Source organism: Anomalospiza imberbis, unplaced genomic scaffold, assembly GCF_031753505.1.
Source record: "Anomalospiza imberbis isolate Cuckoo-Finch-1a 21T00152 unplaced genomic scaffold, ASM3175350v1 scaffold_61, whole genome shotgun sequence".
Taxonomy (NCBI): Eukaryota; Metazoa; Chordata; class Aves; order Passeriformes; family Viduidae; genus Anomalospiza; species Anomalospiza imberbis.
This window is the reverse complement of record NW_027100224.1, coordinates 269287-287902: the sequence shown is the minus strand read 5'-3', so window position 1 is coordinate 287902 and position 18616 is coordinate 269287. Positions and strand designations below refer to the sequence as shown.

The 18616-nt window shown below is 66.5% G+C and overlaps 1 protein-coding gene across 1 annotated transcript; it reads right to left on the bottom strand.

Annotated features, from left to right (window-relative positions):
• Window positions 1–1812: 1812 nt before the first annotated feature.
• TNPO2 (transportin 2) lies at window positions 1813–17961 on the bottom strand. The gene is made up of 18 exons (XM_068178820.1): window positions 17801–17961; window positions 16754–16829; window positions 16497–16646; window positions 14940–15046; window positions 14712–14845; window positions 13915–13996; window positions 12324–12446; window positions 11192–11310; window positions 10628–10688; window positions 9081–9246; window positions 7323–7475; window positions 5774–5999; window positions 3643–3814; window positions 2667–2753; window positions 2456–2563; window positions 2212–2370; window positions 2034–2121; window positions 1813–1935 (listed from the first exon to the last, which is right to left on the bottom strand). Exons 1-18 carry the CDS (start codon window positions 17897–17899, stop codon window positions 1832–1834), a joined length of 2214 nt encoding a protein of 737 aa, XP_068034921.1. The 5' UTR covers window positions 17900–17961; the 3' UTR covers window positions 1813–1831.
• Between the last annotated feature and the right edge of the window lie 655 nt (window positions 17962–18616).

The following is an 18616-nucleotide window of genomic DNA, read 5'->3' as shown; positions in this document are numbered from 1 at the left end:
GTGCTTTTGGGGAGGTTTTGGGGTCCCAAGGGGGTTCTGGGGTGGTTTTGGGGAGGTTTTGGGGTGGTTTTGGGGTCCCAGTGGGTTCTGGGGTGGTTTTGGGGTGGATTTGGGTACCTGGGGGGTTCAGGGGTGGTTTTGGGGTCCCCAGCGGGTTTTGGGGTGGTTTTGGGGTGGTTTTGGGGTCCCCAGGGGTTCAGGGGTGGTTTTGGGGTCCCCAGGGGGTTCTGGGGTGGTTTTGGGGTGGATTTGGGTACCTGGGGGGTTCAGGGGTGGTTTTGGGGTCCCCGGGGGGTTCAGGGGTGGTTTTGGGGTCCCCAGCGGGTTTTTGGGGTGGTTTTGGGGTCCCCAGGGGGTTCAGGGGTGGTTTTGGGGTCCCCGGGGGGTTCAGGGGTGGTTTTGGGGTGGTTTTGGGGTCCCCAGGGGGTTCAGGGGTGGTTTTGGGGTCCCCAGCGGGTTTTGGGGTGGTTTTGGGGTGGTTTTGGGGTCCCAAGGGGGTTCAGGGGTGGTTTTGGGGTCCCCAGGGGGTTTTGGGGTGGTTTTGGGGTCGTTTTGGGGCAGATTTGGGTACCAGGGGGGTTCAGGGGTGGTTCTGGGGTGGTTTTGGGGTCCCAAGGGGGTTCAGGGGTGGTTTTGGGATCCCCAGGGGGTTCAGGGCTGGTTTTGGGGTCCCCAGGGGGTTCAGGGGTGGTTTTGGGGTGGATTTGGGGTCCCCAGGTGGTTTTGGGGTGGATTTGGGGTCCCGGGGTTGTTCTGGGGCGGATCTGGGCTCCGGGGGGTTTTGGGGTGCCCCCAGCTCACCGGTGTTCTCCAGCAGCGTTTTGGGGGTGTTGGGGCGGTTGATGATCTCCACCAGGTTGTTCAGCACCAGGGGCACGTAGGGCTGCATCTCAGCCCCTGCGGCGCGGGGCACAAAGGGGGTGTGGGGGCTCGGGGGGCACAAAAGGGGGGTACAGGGGGGTTTGGAGGGGCACAAAGGGGGTGCAGGGGGCTCGGGGGGCACAAAAGGGGGTACAGGGGGGTTTGGGGGGGCACAAAGGGGGTGCAGGGGGGCTCGGGGGGCACAAATGGGGGTACAGGGGGGTTTGGGGGGGCACAAAGGGGGTGCAGGGGGGCTCGGGGGGGCACAAAGGGGATTTGGGGGGGCACAAATGGGGTTTGGGGGGCTCGGGGAGGCACACAGGGGGGTTTGGGGGCAGTTTGGGGGGCTCTAGGGGGAATTTGGGGGGGCTCTGGGAGGGGTTTTGGGGTGCCCAGGGCAGTTCTGGGGCACCCTGGGCAGTTTTGGGGCTGCCCCTAGGGCAGTTTAGGGGTGCCATGGCAGGTTTTGGGGGGCCCTGGGCAGTTTTGGGGTGTCATGGCAGGTTTTGAGGAGCCCTGGGCAGTTTTGGGGTGCCATGGCAGGTTTTGAGGGTGCCCCTAGGGCAGTTTTGGGGCGCCCAGGGTGGTTTTGGGGCACCCAGGGCAGTTTAGGGTTGCCATGGGCAATTCTGGGGGTGCCCCTAGGGCAGTTTAGGGGTGCCATGGGTGGTTTTGGGGTGCCGTGGGCGGTTCTGGGGGTGCCCCTAGGGCAGTTTTGGGGTGCCCAGGGCGGTTCTGGGGGTGCCCCTAGGGCAGTTTTGAGGCGCCCAGGGACATTTTGGGGTGCCCAGGGCAGTTTAGGGGTGCCATGGGCGGTTTTGGGGTGCCGTGGGCAGTTTTGGTGGTGGCCCACGGCAGTTTTGGGGTGCCCAGGGCAGTTTTGGGGCACCCAGGGCAGTTTAGGGGTGCCATGGGCAGTTTTGGTGGTGCCTCACGGCAGTTTTGGGGTGCCCAGGGCGGTTTCGGGGGCTCACCCCATCTGCATGCAGATCTCGCCGATGGCCCAGGTCGCGTTGTTGCACACGGAGATGAACTCGGGGTTCAGGTTGGTGCCCAGGATGGGCATGAACTCGGCTGGGGGGGGGGGTGGGCACAGGTGGGCACAGGCGGGCACAGCCACCTGAGCCGTTTGGGGGTGCCCCCGGCCGGGGAGGGCACCCCCCAAAACCCACCGATGCAGGGCTTGACGTGCACGAAGCAGGCCTTGGTGAGGTCGCCCAGGAGGGCGAAGGAGCTCTGCCGCACCTCGGGCATCGTGTCCTGCCGCGGGCACAGCGGGTGAGCGGGGCCGGGAGGGCACCCCGGGGGCCTGGGGGGGGTCCCCGGCCCCCCCGGCCCCCCGGGCCCCACCTGCATGCACTGGAACAGCAGGGTCATGATGTTGGAGCGGGCCACCAGCTGCTCCACGTGGCCGCCCAGCCCCTCGGCCAGGCCGCTGAGCAGGTCCAGGGCCACGATCATGAAATCCTTGTCGGGCGCCTCGTACTGCTCGGGGTGCTGGTTGTACATCTTGGGGGGGGGGACACGGGGACGGGGTCACCCCGTCACCCCGTCACCCCCGCTGGCCCCCCCGGGGCGCGGGCCGGGGGCTCACCATGGCCTGGGCCAGCGTTTTCTGCACCAGGGTGACGCAGCGCTGGTAGACGGGCTCGCAGTAGGGCAGGAAGCCGCTCTGCAGGGCCGTGGCCACCGAGGACAGGCACTGGGGACAGCCGGGGGGGGACGCGGCGGTGGGGGGGTGGCTTGGGGACGGCCACCGCCCCGCCCCGTCCCCCCACCCCGCTTTGGGGACACGCCCGAGGCACCTCGAGCAGCGGGAACAGGTCCTTGTCCTCGTCCTTGAGCTCGTTCCACTTCTGGATGAGCGGCGGCATCAGCTTCTGGATGTACTCCTGGGGACACGGGGACAGGGGTGGCACCGGGGCTGGGACACGGGGACACGGGGACAGGGGTGGCACCGGGACTGGGGACATGGGGACAGGGGTGGCACCGGGGCTGGGGACACGGGGACACGGGGACAGGGGTGGCACCGGGACTGGGGACATGGGGACAGGGGTGGCACCGGGGCTGGGGACACGGGGACACGGGGACAGGGGTGGCACCGGGGCTGGGGACACGGGGACACGGGGACAGGGGTGGCACCGGGGCTGGGGACAGGGGGACAAGGGTGGCACTGGGGGAACTGGGGTGGCACCAGGGGGGAACAGCCAGGGGGGGTTCTGGACGCTCTGGAGGGGTTGGGGACACCCCACAGGGGTTGGGGACACCCTGGAGGAATTGGGGACAGCCAGCAGGGGTTGGGGACACCCTGGAGGGGTGGGGGACACCCCAAAGGGGTTGGGGACACCCTGGAGGGGTGGGGGACACCCCAAAGGGGTTGGGGACACCCTGGAGGGGTGGGGGACACCCCAAAGGGGTTGGGGACACCCTGGAGGGGTTGAGGACAGCCAGCAGGGGTTGGGGACACCCTGGAGAAGTTGGGGACACCCCAAAGGGGTTGGGGACACCCAGCGGGATTTGGGGACACCTCAAAGGGGTTGGGGACACTCTGGAGAGGTTGGGGACACCCCAAAGGGGTTGGGGACACCCTGGAGGGGTTGGGGACAGCCAGCAGGGGTGGGGGACACCAGCAGGGGCCACCTGCCGTGCCCTGAGGCCCTCAGAGCACAGAGATCCACAGGGGGAATTCGGGATTCGAATGTCTGTGGTCATCACCGGGCTCGGGCGGGGACACGGGGACACGGGGGGGGCTCGGGGACACCGGGGACACCGGGGACACACCGGCTGGTTGAGGTGGTGGCCCACGGAGTCGGCCAAGGTGCCGATGGCGTCGTAGAGGATGAGCAGGTTCTTGTGCTGGTACTTGCCGAAGGCGAAGACGAGCGTGTCCAGGATGAAGCTCAGGTACGGCACCAGCTCCGTGCACGCCTCCTCCTCCAGCGTGGCGAAGGCGCTGCGGGCACGGGGACACCCCAGACCCGCCTCAGGCACCCCAAAAACCTCGTGGGAGCACCCAAAAACCTCACAGGAAGCCAAGAAACCTCATGGGAATGGCCCAAAACCTCACAGGAACTCCAAAAACGTCACAGGAACACCCCAAAACCTCACAGGAAACCCAAAGAACTTCACAGGAACCCCAAAAATGTCACAGGAACACCCCAAAAACCTCACAGGAAACCCAAAAAACCTCACAGGAACCCCAAAAATGTCACAGGAACACCCCAAAAACCTCCCAGGAACCCCAAAAACCTCACAGGAACCCCCAAATCCACCTCAGGCACCCCAAAAACCTCATGGGAGCACCCAAAACCTCACAGGAGCCCCCAAGAACCTCACAGAACACCCAAAAACCGTGTGAGAATGGCCTAAAACCTTGTGGGAACACCCCAAAACACCACGGGAGCCCCCAAAACTTCACAGGAACACCCAAAACCTCGTGGAAACACCCCAAAAACTCACAGGAACCCCAAAAAACCTCACATGAACACCCCAAAAACCTCACGGGATCCCCCAAATCCACCTCAGGCACCCCAAAACCCTCACGGGAACGCCCCAAACCCCGCGCGGGATGCCCCAAATCCCCCCAGCCCCCCCAAGGCCCCAGCACGGCACGGGGCCCCCCGGGTCAGGCAGTACGAACACAAAGCGTCCTCACGGGGATCGGGACAGCGCTGTCATCACCCCCGGGGGCCCCGGCGTCCCCAAGGCACGCGGCCCACCCGGCCCACCCCGGTGTCCCCGGTGTCACCTGGCCCACCCCGGTGTCCCCAGTGTCACCTGGCCCACCCCGGTGTCCCCAATGTCACCTGTCCCACCCCGGTGTCCCCAGTGTCACCTGGCCCACCCCGGTGTCCCCAATGTCACCCGTCCCACCCCGGTGTCCCCGGTGTCACCTTTTTCCACCCCGGTGTCCCCAGAGTCACCTATCCCACCCCGGTGTCCCCAGTGTCACCTGGCCCACCCCGGTGTCCCCGGTGTCACCTTTTTCCACCCCGGTGTCCCCAATGTCACCTTTTTCCACCCCGGTGTCCCCAGTATCACCTGTCCCACCCCGGTGTCCCCGGTGTCACCTGTCCCACCCTGGTGTCCCCGGTGTCACCTGGCCCACCCCGGTGTCCCCGGTGTCACCGGGCCCACCCCGGTGTCACCTAGCCCACCCCGGTGTCCCCAATGTCACCTGTCCCACCCCGGTGTCCCCAGTGTCACCTGGCCCACCCCGGTGTCCCCAATGTCACCTTTTTCCACCCTGGTGTCCCCAGTGTCACCTGGCCCACCCCGGTGTCCCCGGTGTCACCTGTCCCACCCTGGTGTCCCCGGTGTCACCTGGCCCACCCCGGTGTCCCCGGTGTCACCGGGCCCACCCCGGTGTCCCCAATGTCACCTGGCTGACCCCGGTGTCCCCAGGGTCACCTGGCCCACCCTGGTGTCACCTGGCCCACCCCGGTGTCCCCAATGTCACCTTTTTCCACCCCGGTGTCCCCAATGTCACCCGTCCCACCCTGCTGTCCCCAATGTCACCCGTCCCACCCCGGTGTCCCCAGTGTCACCTGGCCCACCCCGGTGTCCCCAATGTCACCTGTCCCACCCCGGTGTCCCCGGTGTCACCTGTCCCACCCCGGTGTCCCCGGTGTCACCTGGCCCACCCCGGTATCACCTGTCCCACCCCACTGTGGTGTCCCCCATCCCCTGTCCCCCGTGTCCCCTGCCCCACCTCCCTGCTGTCACCTGTCCACCTTCCCTGTGGTGTCCCCAGTGTCCCCCGTGTCCCCCGCAGGTGTCCCCTGTCCTGCCCCCTGCAGTGTCCCCAGTGTCCCCTGCCCCACCTCCCTGGTGTCACCTGTCCCACCCCACTGTGGTGTCCCCACTGTCCCCCGTGTCCCCCGCAGGTGTCCCCTGTCCCCGCAGGTGTCACCTGCAGGCCGCCTCCTGCACGCGCTTGTTGCCGTCCAGGATGCGCTGCAGCAGCTCGGTCATGAGGGGCTTCAGGTAGAGCTCGGGGGGCTGCGCCACCACCCAGTGCGCGTAGCGGCTCAGCGTCCAGCACGCGATGGAGCGCACCAGCGCCTTGCGGTCCGCCAGGCAGCGGATCAGGTGCGGGATCAGCTCGGGCAGGTACGGCACCATGCCCTGCATGCAGCCTGCGGGGCGGGGCAGGGCGGGGCAGGTCAGGGCGGGGCAGGGACAGGTACGGCACCATGCCCTGCATGCAGCCTGCGGGGCGGGGCGGGACAGGTCAGGGTGGGGCAGGGCGGGGCAGGGACAGGTACGGCACCATGCCCTGCATGCAGCCTGCGGGGCGGGGCAGGGCAGGTCAGGGCGGGGCAGGGCGGGGCAGGGACAGGTACGGCACCATGCCCTGCATGCAGCCTGCGGGGCGGGGCAGGGACAGGTACGGCACCACGCCCCGCATGCAGCCTGCGGGGCGGGGCAGGGCGGGGCGGGTCAGGGCGGGGCAGGGACAGGTACGGCACCACACCCTGCATGCAGCCTGCGGGGCGGGGCAGGGCAGGGCGGGGCAGGGACAGGTACGGCACCACGCCCTGCATGCAGCCTGCGGGGCGGGGCAGGTCAGGGCGGGGCAGGGCGGGGCAGGGCGGGGCAGGTACGGCACCACGCCCTGCATGCAGCCTGCGGGGCGGGGCAGGGCGGGTCAGGGCGGGTCAGGGCGGGGCAGGGACAGGTACGGCACCATGCCCTGCATGCAGCCTGCGGGGCGGGGCAGGGCAGGTCAGGGTGGGGCAGGGCGGGGCAGGGACAGGTACGGCACCATGCCCTGCATGCAGCCTGCGGGGCGGGGCAGGTCAGGTCAGGGTGGGGCAGGGCGGGGCAGGGACAGGTACGGCACCACGCCCTGCATGCAGCCTGCGGGGCGGGGCAGGGCGGGGCGGGGCAGGTCAGGGTGGGGCTGGGATAGCCCCGGTTGGGGTTTGGACAGGTGGGGATGGGGGCACCCCAAAGGGGTTGGGGACACCCAGCAGGGGTTGGGGACACCCTGGAGAGGTTGGGGACACCCCAAAAGGGTTGGGGACATCCTGGAGGGGTGGGGGACACCCCAAAGGGGTTGGGGACACTCTGGAGAGGTTGGGGACAGGCAGCAGGGGTGGGGGACACCAGCAGGGACCACCTGCCGTGCCCTGAGGCCCTCAGAGCACAGAGATCCACAGGGGGAATTCGGGATTCGAATGTCCGTGGTCATCACCGGGCTCGGGCGGGGACACGGGGGTGGCTCGGGGACACCGAGGATGGTTTTGGGGTCCCCGGGGGGGTTTGGGGTCCCACCTTCGGCGATGGCCCCCAGCACCAGGACGCCCTGGGTCGGGATGGGTTTGGGGCCGTTTTTGGGGTCCCCAGGAGGGTTTTGGGGTCCCACCTTCGGCGATGGCCCCCAGCCCCAGGACGCCCTGGGTCGGGATGGGTTTGGGGCCGTTTTTGGGGTCCCCGGGGGGGTTTTGGGGTCCCACCTTCGGCGATGGCCCCCAGCACCAGGATGCCCGACTCCTTGACCACCCACTCGAGGTGGAAGAGCAGCTCCTTGAGCAGCGGCAGCAGGTGCGGCAGCAGCTCCTCCCGGAACACGTTGGCCAGCACGTCCAGCGCCGCCGCCGAGCACTTCCCTGCGGAGCCGGGGCTCAGCGGCGCCCGGGGCGCCCCGAAAACAGCCCAGGGAGAACGGGGAGCCCCAAAAACAGCCCAGAGAGAACGGGGAGCCCCAAAAACAGCCCAGAGAGCGGAGGGAGCCCCGAAAACAGCCCAGAGACCGGGGGGAGGCCCAAAAACAGCCCAGAGAGCAGGGGCACCCCAAAAACAGCCCAGAGACCACGGGGAGCCCCAAAAACAGCCCAGAGAGCAGAGGGAGCCCCAAAAACAGCCCAGAGACCACGGGGAGCCCCAAAAACAGCCCAGAGAGCAGGGGGAGCCCCAAAAACAGCCCAGAGACCACGGGGAGCCCCAAAAACAGCCCAGAGAGCAGGGGGAGCCCCAAAAACAGCCCAGAGAGAACGGGGAGCCCTGAAAACAGCCCAGAGACCACGGGCACCCCAAAAACAGCCCAAAGAGAACGGGGAGCCCCAAAAACAGCCCAGAGACTACGGGGAGCCCCAAAAACAGCCCAGAGAGAACGGGGAGCCCCAAAAACAGCCCAGAGAGAACGGGGAGCCCCAAAAACAGCCCAGAGAGCAGGGGCACCCCAAAAACAGCCCAGAGAGAACAGGGAGCCCCGAAAACAGCCCAGAGACCACAGGGAGCCCCAAAAACAGCCCAGAGACCACGGAGAGCCCCAAAAACAGCCCAGAGACCGGGGACACCCCAAAAACAGCCCAGAGAGCAGGGGCACCCCAAAAACAGCCCAGAGACCACGGGGAGCCCCAAAAACAGCCCAGAGACCGGGGGGAGCCCCAAAACCAGGGGGGCACCATGCAAACATCCCAGAAACCAGGGGGGCACCCCATAAAACGCGGGGGCACCCCAAAAAACAGGGGGCCACCCCAAAACCCCTTGGGGGCCACCCCAAAACTTGCAGGATCACCCCCAGCCCCTCCGTGGCCACCCCAAGCCCCCCAAGACTACTCCAAACCCCTCGGGGGCCACCTCAGAACTCACAAAGCCCCCGAAACCCAAAGTGGCCCCAAAACCCCTTGGGGGCCACCCCAAAACCCCCGTGGCCACTGCAAGCCCCCTGTGGCCACCATGAGCCCCCCGTGGCCACCATGAGCCCCCTGTGACCACCCCAGCCTCCCCGTGGCCACCCCAAACCCCCTGTGACCACCCCAGCCTCCCCATGACCACCCCAACCTCCCCGTGGCTGCCACGAGCCCCCCGTGGCCACCCCATACCCACCGTGGCCCCCCCAAACCCCCTGTGACCACCCCAACCTCCCCGTGGCCACCCCAAGCCCCCGTGGCCACCGTGAGCCCCCCGTGGCCACCCCACAACCCCTGTGACCACCCCAAAACCCCATGGCCACCCCAAGCCCCCTGTGGCTGCCGTGAGCCCCCTGTGACCACTCCAACCTCCCCGTGGCCGCCACGAGCCCCCCGTGGCCACCGTGAGTCCCCCGTGGCCACCCCACACCCACCATGGCCACCCCAAACCCCCTGTGACCACCCCAAACCCCCTGTGGCCACCCCAAGCCCCCTGTGGCCACCCCAACCTCCCCGTGGCCACCCCAAGCCCCCTGTGGCCACCCCAACCTCCCCGTGGCCGCCGCGGGCCCCCCGTACGCAGGTTCCAGTCGGACAGCGCGTCGTCGTCGTCCTCGTCGTCGCCGTCGTCGCCGCCGTCGCCGCGCTGCTCCTCGTGCGCCAGCGTCACCGTGCGCGACTTGTGGAAGCGCGGCTTGATGTCCTGCTCGCTGTCCGGCACCGCCTCGTCCTCCTCCACGTCGCCCTGCCGTGAGCGACGTCGCGACATGGAGCCGCGTCGCGACATGGAGCCGCGTCGCGACATGGAGCCGCGTCGCGACGACGGCGGCGCCGCGTCGCGCCTCGGAGTCGCGGCGGCGGCGCGATGGCGGCGCGGCACAACGCTGAGGTGTCGCGGAGCGGCGGCGCCGCGACGTCAAGTCGTCGTATCGCGACGTCGAGTCGTTGTATCGCGACGTCAAGTCGTTGTATCGCAACGTCAAGTCGTTGTATCGCGACGTCAAGTCGTGTCGCGACATCAAGTCGTGTCGCGACATAAGGTCGTTGTATCGCAACGTCAAGTCATTGTACCGCAACGTAAAGTCGATGTATCGCGATGTCAAGTCCTATCGTGACGTCAAGTTGTATCACGACGTAAGGTTGTTGTATCACGCCATCAAGTCTTTGTATAATGACATAAAGTCGTATCGCGACGCGGCGGTGTTGTGTCGCGACAGATGCGGCGTTGTGTTGTGTTGTGACGCCGTCGTGTCGCGGTGAGATGTCATTGCATCGGGAAGCGACGCCGTATCGCGACATAAAGCCATTGTGTCGTGATGTAATCATCGTATTGATGCATAAATTCGTTGTATTGCGACATAAAGTCGCAGTATCATGACGCAGCAGCGCCATATCACGATATGGAAATGCAGCGTCATACCGTGGTGCGACATCGTCGCGTTGTGGCCTAACGCCATCGTATTGAGAAGTGACGTCGTCGTATCGCGACGTAAAGTCATTGTAACGTGATGTAAAGTCATTGTGTCGTGACATAGTCACTGTAGTGTGCTATAAAGCCGTTGTATTGCGACATAAATTCCTTGCATCGTGACACAAAATTGTTGTATCGCGACGTGACGCCATCGTATCGCGACGTGACGCCATCGTATCGCAACATGGCGTCATCGTATCGCGATGTGGCGTCATCGTATCGCGACATGGCGTCATCGTATCGCGACGCCGTCGCGACGGCGCCCCCGGCCCGGATCAGACAGTACGAACACAAGTGACCATCAGGGGTCAGGCTGAGGCTGTCATCATCTCCAGTCGCACCAGTACAGCCCCAGTGCTCCCAGTACAGCTCCCCCAGTGCTCCCAGTACAGCCCCAGTGCTCCCAGTACAGCCCCAGTGCTCCCAGTACAGCTCCCCCAGTGCTCCCAGTCACACCAGTACAGCCCCAGTGCTCCCAGTGCTCCCACTGCTCCCAGTACAGCCCCAGTACAGCCCCAGTGCTCCCAGTACAGCCCCAGTGCTCCCAGTACAGCTCCCAGTGCTCCCAGTGCTCCCAGTACAGCCCCAGTGCTCCCAGTACAGCCCCAGTGCTCCCAGTACAGCTCCCAGTGCTCCCAGTGCCCCCAGTGCCCACCTTGAGCAGGATGATGTCGATCTCGGAGTAGCGCATGCCGTGCACCAGGATCGGGATCAGCCTGGGGTGGGGATTGGGGATTCGGGGTGGATTTCGGGGATTTTGGGATCTGGGGTGCATTTTGGGGCTGATTCGGGGTTTTTGGGGCATTCACTGCACCAGGTGCGCTGTGAGCCCTGCAGTGAGCTCAGGGTGGATTTTGGGGTGGATTCTGGGGTGGATTTTGGGGTTTTTGGGGCACTCACTGCACCAGGTGCTCCCGTGAGCTCAGGGTGGATTTTGGGGTGGATTTTGGGGTGGATTCTGGGGCGGACTCGGGGTTTTTGGGGCACTCACTGCACCAGGTGCTCCCGTGAGCTCAGAGTGGATTTTGGGGTGCATTTTGGGGTGGATTTTGGGGTTTTTGGGGCACTCACTACAGCAGGTGCTCCCGTGAGCTCAGGGTGGATTTTGGGGTGGATTTTGGGGCGGATTTCGGGGTTTTTGGGGCACTCACTGCACCAGGTGCTCCCGTGAGCTCAGGGTGGATTTTGGGGTGGATTTTGGGGTTTTTGGGGCACTCACTGCACCAGGTGTGCCGTCAGCACGTCCTTGCAGATGGGCTGCTCCGCCAGCGTCAGCCAGAACTCGCAGGCCTCCAGCGCCACGTTCTCGTCACTGTCCTGCGTCCTCTGCAGCATGTACTGCCACACGGGGGACAGGTGAGCTCACCTGGGCACAGGTAACCCCTGGACTGTGCCCCAAACCCTCACCTGGGCACAGGTAACCCCCAAACCCTCACCTGGGCACAGGTAACCCCCCAAACCCTCACCTGGGCACAGGTAACCCCCCCCCAAACCCTCACCTGGGCACGGGTAACCCCTGGACTGTGCCCCAAACCCTCACCTGGACATGGGTAACCCCCCCAAACCCTCACCTGGGCACAGGTAACCCCTGGACTGTGCCCCAAACCCTCACCTGGACATGGGTAACCCCCCCAAACCCTCACCTGGGCACAGGTAACCCCTGGACTGTGCCCCAAACCCTCACCTGGACACAGGTAACCCCCCCCCAAACCCTCACCTGGACATGGGTAACCCCCCCCCAAACCCTCACCTGGGCACGGGTAACCCTCCCAAACCCTCACCTGGGCACAGGTAACCCCCAAACCCTCACCTGCGCACAGGTAACCCCCAAACCCTCACCTGGACACAGGTAACCCCCAAACCCTGCCCCAAACCCTCACCTGGGCACAGGTAACCCCTGGACCATGCCCCAAACCCTCACCTGGGCACAGGTAACCCCCCCCCAAACCCTCACCTGGGCACAGGTAACCCCCAAACCCTCACCTGAACACAGGTAACCCCTGGACTGTGCCCCAAACCCTCACCTGGACACAGGTAACCCCCCCCCAAACCCTCACCTGGGCACGGGTAACCCTCCCAAACCCTCACCTGGGCACAGGTAACCCCCAAACCCTCACCTGCGCACAGGTAACCCCCAAACCCTCACCTGGACACAGGTAACCCCCAAACCCTGCCCCAAACCCTCACCTGGGCACAGGTAACCCCTGGACCATGCCCCAAACCCTCACCTGGGCACAGGTAACCCCCCCCCAAACCCTCACCTGGGCACAGGTAACCCCCAAACCCTGCCCCAAACCCCTCACCCGTGCCCAGGTGCCCCCAGCCCCTCACCTGTGCCCGGTGCCGCTCACCTGGATGATGCTGTACATGTGGGGGATCAGGCGGTCGATGCGCACCTCCAGCAGCATCACCAGCGCCCGGCACACGTTCTTCCGCACCTCGGGCTCCTCGTCCACCGCCAGCGCGAACAGGTGCTGGGGAGGCACAGGTGAGACCCCGGGGACCCCCGGGGACCCCCAGGAACCCCCCAGGGACCCCCAGGAACCCCCAGGTGCTGGGGAGGCACAGGTGAGACCCCAGGGACCCCCAGGGACCCCCAGGAACCCCCCAGGGACCCCCAGGTGCTGGGGAGGCACAGGTGAGACCCCAGGGACCCCCAGGGACCCCCAGGAACCCCCAGGTGCTGGGGAGGCACAGGTGAGGCCCCAGGGACCCCCAGGGACCCCCAGGAACCCCCCAGGGACCCCCAGGAACCCCCCAGGGACCCCCAGGAATCGCCAGGGACCCCCAGGTGCTGGGGAGGCACAGGTGAGACCCCAGGAACCCCCAGGAACCCCCAGGTCCTGGGGAGGCACAGGTGAGACCCCAGGGACCCCCAGGGACCCCCAGGGACTCCCAGGGACCCCCCAGGGACCCCCAGGGACCCCCAGGTGCTGGGGAGGCACAGGTGAGACCCCAGGGACCCCCGGGGACCCCCAGGAACCCCCCAGGAACCCCCAGGAACCCCCCAGGGACCCCCAGGGACCCCCAGGTGCTGGGGAGGCACAGGTGAGACCCCAGGGACCCCCAGGGACCCCCAGGAACCCCCAGGAATCCCCAGGGACCCCCAGGTGCTGGGGAGGCACAGGTGAGACCCCAGGGACCCCCAGGAACCCCCAGGGACCCCCAGGGACCCCCAGGTGCTGGGGAGGCACAGGTGAGACCCCAGGGACCCCCAGGGACCCCCAGGAACCCCCAGGTGCTGGGGAGGCACAGGTGAGACCCCAGGGACCCCCAGGAACCCCCCAGGTGCTGGGGAGGCACAGGTGAGACCCCAGGGACCCCCAGGAACCCCCCAGGGACCCCCAGGTGCTGGGGAGACACAGGTGAGCCCCCAGGGACCCCCAGGGACCCCCAGGAACCCCCCAGGGACCCCCAGGGACCCCCAGGTGCTGGGGAGGCACAGGTGAGACCCCAGGGACCCCCAGGGACCCCCAGGGACCCCCAGGGACCCCCCAGGGACCCCCAGGTGCTGGGGAGGCACAGGTGAGACCCCAGGGACCCCCAGGGACCCCCAGGGACCCCCCAGGGACCCCCAGGTGCTGGGGAGGCACAGGTGAGACCCCAGGGACCCCCAGGGACCCCCAGGGACCCCCCAGGGACCCCCAGGTGCTGGGGAGGCACAGGTGAGACCCCAGGGACCCCCAGGGACCCCCAGGTGCTGGGGAGGCACAGGTGAGACCCCAGGGACCCCCAGGAACCCCCCAGGGACCCCCCAGGTGCTGGGGAGGCACAGGTAAGACCCCAGGGACCCCCAGGGACCCCCAGGGACCCCACAGGGACCCCCCAGGTGCTGGGGACAGACCCAGGTGAGCCCCCCCCAGACCCCCAGAGCCCCCAGGTGCCCGGCACAGGCCCAGGTGAGCCCCCCAGGGACCCCCCAGGTGCCAGGTGTGCCCTCACCTCGATGAAGGTGTCGATGTTCTCCATCAGCGCCTGCGCCCGGTCCATGATGAACTGGTTCACGCAGGCGATGGCGTGCGACCTGCGGGCGGGGCAGGGGTCACCTGGGCACCCCAGAACCCACCTGGGCACCCCACAACCCCCCCGAGAGACACCTGAGGACCTCAAAACCCACCCGGGCATTTTTGGGAATCAGGATTTTTTGGGGCCACAAAAGCAACAAAACAGCCCCGTGATCCTGCTTGACCAGGTAAGGGGGCACAGGTGTGTGCCCACCTGCCCCACACCTGTCCCCACCTGTCTCACACCTGATTGTGGGGCTGCAGTGCACGAGGAACTGCAGGAACTTTGGGGATCACAGCGTTTTGGGGAATCAGGATTTTCTGGGGCCACCAAAGCAGGGAGGCACTGCCGTAATCCCCCCTTCCAGCAGGTAAGAGGCACAGGTGTGTGCCCACACCTGTCTCACACCTGACTGTGGGGCTGCAGTGCACGAGGAACTGCAGGAATTTAGGGGATCACAGCGTTTTGGGGAATCAGGATTTTCTAGGGCCACCAAAGCAGGGTAATCCCTGCCGTAATTCCCCCCTCCAGCAGGTAAGAGGCACAGGTGTGTGCCCACACCTGTCTCACACCTGACTGTGGGGCTGCAGTGCACGAGGAACTGCAGGAACTTTGGGGATCAGAGCGTTTTTGGGAATCAGGATTTTTTTGGAGTCACTGAAGCTCCATATCCCCACCTGCCCGAGGCAAAGGGGCACAGGCGTGTGCCCACCTGTCCCACACCTGTCCCCCACCTGATTTTGGGGCTGCAGTGCTTGAAGAACTGCAGGAATTTGGGGATCATGACGTTGAGGGGCCGGTTCAGGGCGTCGCTGTCCAGCAGCTCCGAGGAGTCCTCGCAGATTTTCTGCAGCGCCCCGAAAGCGCCCTGGGAGCACGGACCGGGGGGCGCGGGGTCAGCGGCGGCCACGCCCCCCCCAGGTGCGCCCAGGTGCTTTCCAACCCCCCCCAGGCAGGTGCACCTCGCAGGTGTTGTAGTCCTCGGAGTTGAGCAGGTTGCAGAGCTGGGGCAGCAGCTCCGGCCACATCTGCAGCTCGCCCTTGGAGGCGATGGTGGTGATCAGGATACCTGCGGGCAGGTGCACAGGTGAGCGGGTTTGGGGGGGTTTGAGGGGATTTTGGGGGGTTAGGAGGGGTTTTGGGGGGATTTTGGGGGGTCTGAAAGAGATTTTGGGGGGTTTTGGGGTCACATCTGCAGCTCGCCCTTGGAGGCGATGGTGGTGATCAGGATACCTGCGGGCAGGTGCACAGGTGAGCGGGTTTGGGGGGGTTTGAGGGGATTTTGGGGGGTTAGGAGGGGTTTTGGGGGGGTTTTGGGGTCACATCTGCAGCTCGCCCTTGGAGGCGATGGTGGTGATCAGGATACCTGCGGGCAGGTGCACAGGTGAGCGGGTTTGGGGGGGTTTGAGGGGATTTTGGGGGGTTAGGAGGGGTTTTGGGGGGATTTTGGGGGGTCTGAAAGAGATTTTGGGGGGTTTTGGGGTCACATCTGCAGCTCGCCCTTGGAGGCGATGGTGGTGATCAGGATACCTGCGGGCAGGTGCACAGGTGAGCGGGTTTGGGGGGGTTTGAGGGGATTTTGGGGGGTTAGGAGGGGTTTTGGGGGGGTTTTGGGGTCACATCTGCAGCTCGCCCTTGGAGGCGATGGTGGTGATCAGGATACCTGCGGGCAGGTGCACAGGGGAGCTGGGAACGGGGTTTGGAGAGGATTTTGGGGCGTTTGAAGGAGATTTTGGGGGGGTTTGGGGTCGCAGCTGCAGGTCCCTTTTGGAAACCGTGGGGTGATGGGGGAAGACGCACAGGACAGGTGAGGGGGGGTCTCAGAGAGGTCAGACAAGAGCCCAGGTGTGACCCAGGTGCCCAGGTGTGCCCAGGTGCCCCCAGAGCAGGTTCTGGATCAGGGGTTTGGGTCACACAGGTGCCCAGGCGTGACCCAGGTGTGACCCAGGTGTGATCCATGTGCGCAGGTGTGACCCAGATGCCCAGATGTGACCCAGGTGCCCCCAGGGCAGGGTCAGACAGATGCCCAGGTGTGACCCATACACCCAGGTGTGACCCAGACGTGACCCAGGCACGACCCACATGCCCAGGTGTGACCCAGACACCCAGGTGTGGCCCAGGTGTGACCCAGGTGTGACCCAGGCATGACCCACATGCCCAGGTGTGGCCCAGGTATGACCCAGGTGTGGCCCAGGCGTGACCCAGGTGTGATCCATGTGCGCAGGTGTGACCCAGATGCCCAGATGTGACCCAGGTGCCCCCAGGGCACGGTCAGACAGATGCCCAGGTGTGACCCAGACATGACCCAGGCACCCAGGTGTGGCCCAGGTGTGGCCCAGGTGTGACCCAGACGTGACCCAGGCACGACCCACATGCCCAGGTGTGACCCAGGCACCCAGGCGCGACCCAGGTGTGACCCAGGTGCGACCCAGGCATGACCCAAGCATGACCCAAGCATGACCCACATGCCCAGGCGCGACCCAGGTGTGACCCGGGCGTGGCCCAGGTGCGGCCCTCACCGATGGTGGCCCGGATGAGCGAGGAGGCGTCGCCCAGGTGCTTCAGGCACTCCTGCTTGATGAACTCGGCCACGGGCGGGGGGAAGCTCTGGAAGTGCGCCTTGACGTTGTTCTTGAGGATCAGCCCGCTCAGCGACCGCGTGGGCTCGTCTGGGGGGGCACCGGGGGTTGGGGGGGGCTCTGCGCCCCCACCCCGGGGGGTCACCGGCACCCCCAGACCCACCCCCACCCCCAGCCCGGGACCCCCTCCCCAAAACCTTCGGATTTGAGGCGGGTGAGCACGAAGATCAGGTAATTGTTGAAGTCCGGGAACTGGTTCAGCTGCTTCAGCTTCTGCGGGGGGGTTAAGGAGGGCAAGGGACACGAGGGGACATGGGGGGCACGGGGGGACACGGGGGACACGGGGGGACATGGGGACATGGGGACATGGAGGGACACAGGGACACAGGGGGACACAGGGAGACACGGGGGGCATGGGGGGACAGAGGCACATGGAGGGACACAGGGGACATGGGAGGACACGGGGGGACACGGGGGTGCCCACCCTGCATCGCCCACCCCGGTATTCCCCCCACAAAAGAGAGACCTCCACACCCCGGGGGTCTGAGCCCCCCATCCCGAGGGTCCCAGCCCCATCCCGAGGGTCCCATTCCGATCCCAGTGATCCCAGCCCCATCCCAGGGATCCCATCCCCATTCCCAGTGACCCCAGCCCCATCCCAGCGCTCTCACCCCACTCCTGGTGGTCCCATCCTCATCCTGAGAGTCCCACCCCCATTTCCTGGTGCTCCCCGTGCCCCCGGTGCCCCCCAGGACAGATCCTGCCCCATTCCCACTGCCCCCGGAGCCCCCAACCCCGTTCCTGGAGCCCCCGGAGCCCCCAGCCCCGTTCCCGGTACCCCTGGAGCCCCCAGCCCCGTTCCCAATATCCCCCGGAGCCCCCCAGCCCTGTTCCCGGTGCCCCCCAGCCCCATTCCCAGTACCCCTGGAGCCCCCAGCCCCGTTCCTGGTGCCCCCAGCCCCGTTCCCGGAGCCCCCAGCCCCATTCCCAGTACCCCTGGTGCCCCCAGCCCCGTTCCTGGTACCCCCAGAGCCCCCAGCCCCATTCCCAGTACCCCTGGTGCCCCCAGCCCCATTCCCGGACCCCCGGAGCCCCCAGCCCCGTTCCCGGAGCCCCCAGAGCCCCCAGCCCCGTTCCCGGAGCCCCCAGCCCCGTTCCCGGAGCCCCTGGAGCCCCCAGCCCCATTCCCAGTACCCCTGGAGCCCCCAGCCCCGTTCCCGGAGCCCCCGGAGCCCCCAGGATACGTCCTGCACCACCCTCTGCGTGGCCGTGTTGGGCGACTGCGAGTCCTTGAGCAGCTGCAGCACCTGCTGCAGGCCCTGCTCGTCCGGCTGCCACTCCATGGCCCGGGGGTCCCGCGGGGGTCCCGGGGGGGTCCCGGGGGTCCCGGGGGTGGCAGCGGCTGCGGAGAGAACGGGGGATGGGGGACAGGGAGAAATGGGGTGGGGGTAAGGGTCAGTAAGAGTGGGGGGGCCGGGGGGGGTCAATAACTGGGGAGGGGTCAATAAATTGGGGGGAGGGGGTCGATGAATGGGGGAGGGGCACAGGGGAGGGGTCAAGGAAGGAGGAAGGGGTGTGGGGGGGTTGATAAATGGGGAGGGGTCGATAAATGGGGAAGGGTCAATAAATTGGGGGGAGGGGTCGATAAATGGGGGAGGGGCACAGGGGAGGGGTCAAGGAAGGAGGAAGGGGTGTGGGGGTCAAAAAATGGGGAGGGGTCGATAAATGGGGAGGGGTCGATAAATGGGGAGGGGCCGATAAATGGGGAGGGGTGCCTGGGGGTCATGGGGACAATAAATGTTGGGGGGGGCGGTCAATAAATGGGGAGGGGTCGATAAATGGGGGGAGGGGCATGGGGGAGGGGTCGATAAATGGGGGGGGAAGGGGCGTGGGGGGGGTCAAGAAAGGCGGGGGGTGTCCATAAATTGGGGAGGGGCGCGCGGGAGGGTGAGGGGGTCAATAAATGGTGAGGAAGGGGCGCAGGGGGGGTGTGGGGGGGTGGTCCCGGACATTTGCCCCCCCCCCCGGTCCCCGCTGTGGGGGTGGGGGCGGGGCGGGAG

Excerpts from the sequence above, each read along its gene's own strand:
- TNPO2 (XM_068178820.1), bottom strand. The coding sequence starts at position 17,899 with ATGGAGTGGCAGCCGGACGAGCAGGGCCTGCAGCAGGTGCTGCAGCTG. Across the intron at positions 11,311-12,323 it reads ACATGTACAGCATCATCCAG|TACATGCTGCAGAGGACGCA; the intron begins GTGAGCGGCACC and ends CCCGTGTGGCAG. Across the intron at positions 2,122-2,211 it reads TGCTGTTCCAGTGCATGCAG|GACACGATGCCCGAGGTGCG; the intron begins GTGGGGCCCGGG and ends TGCCCGCGGCAG.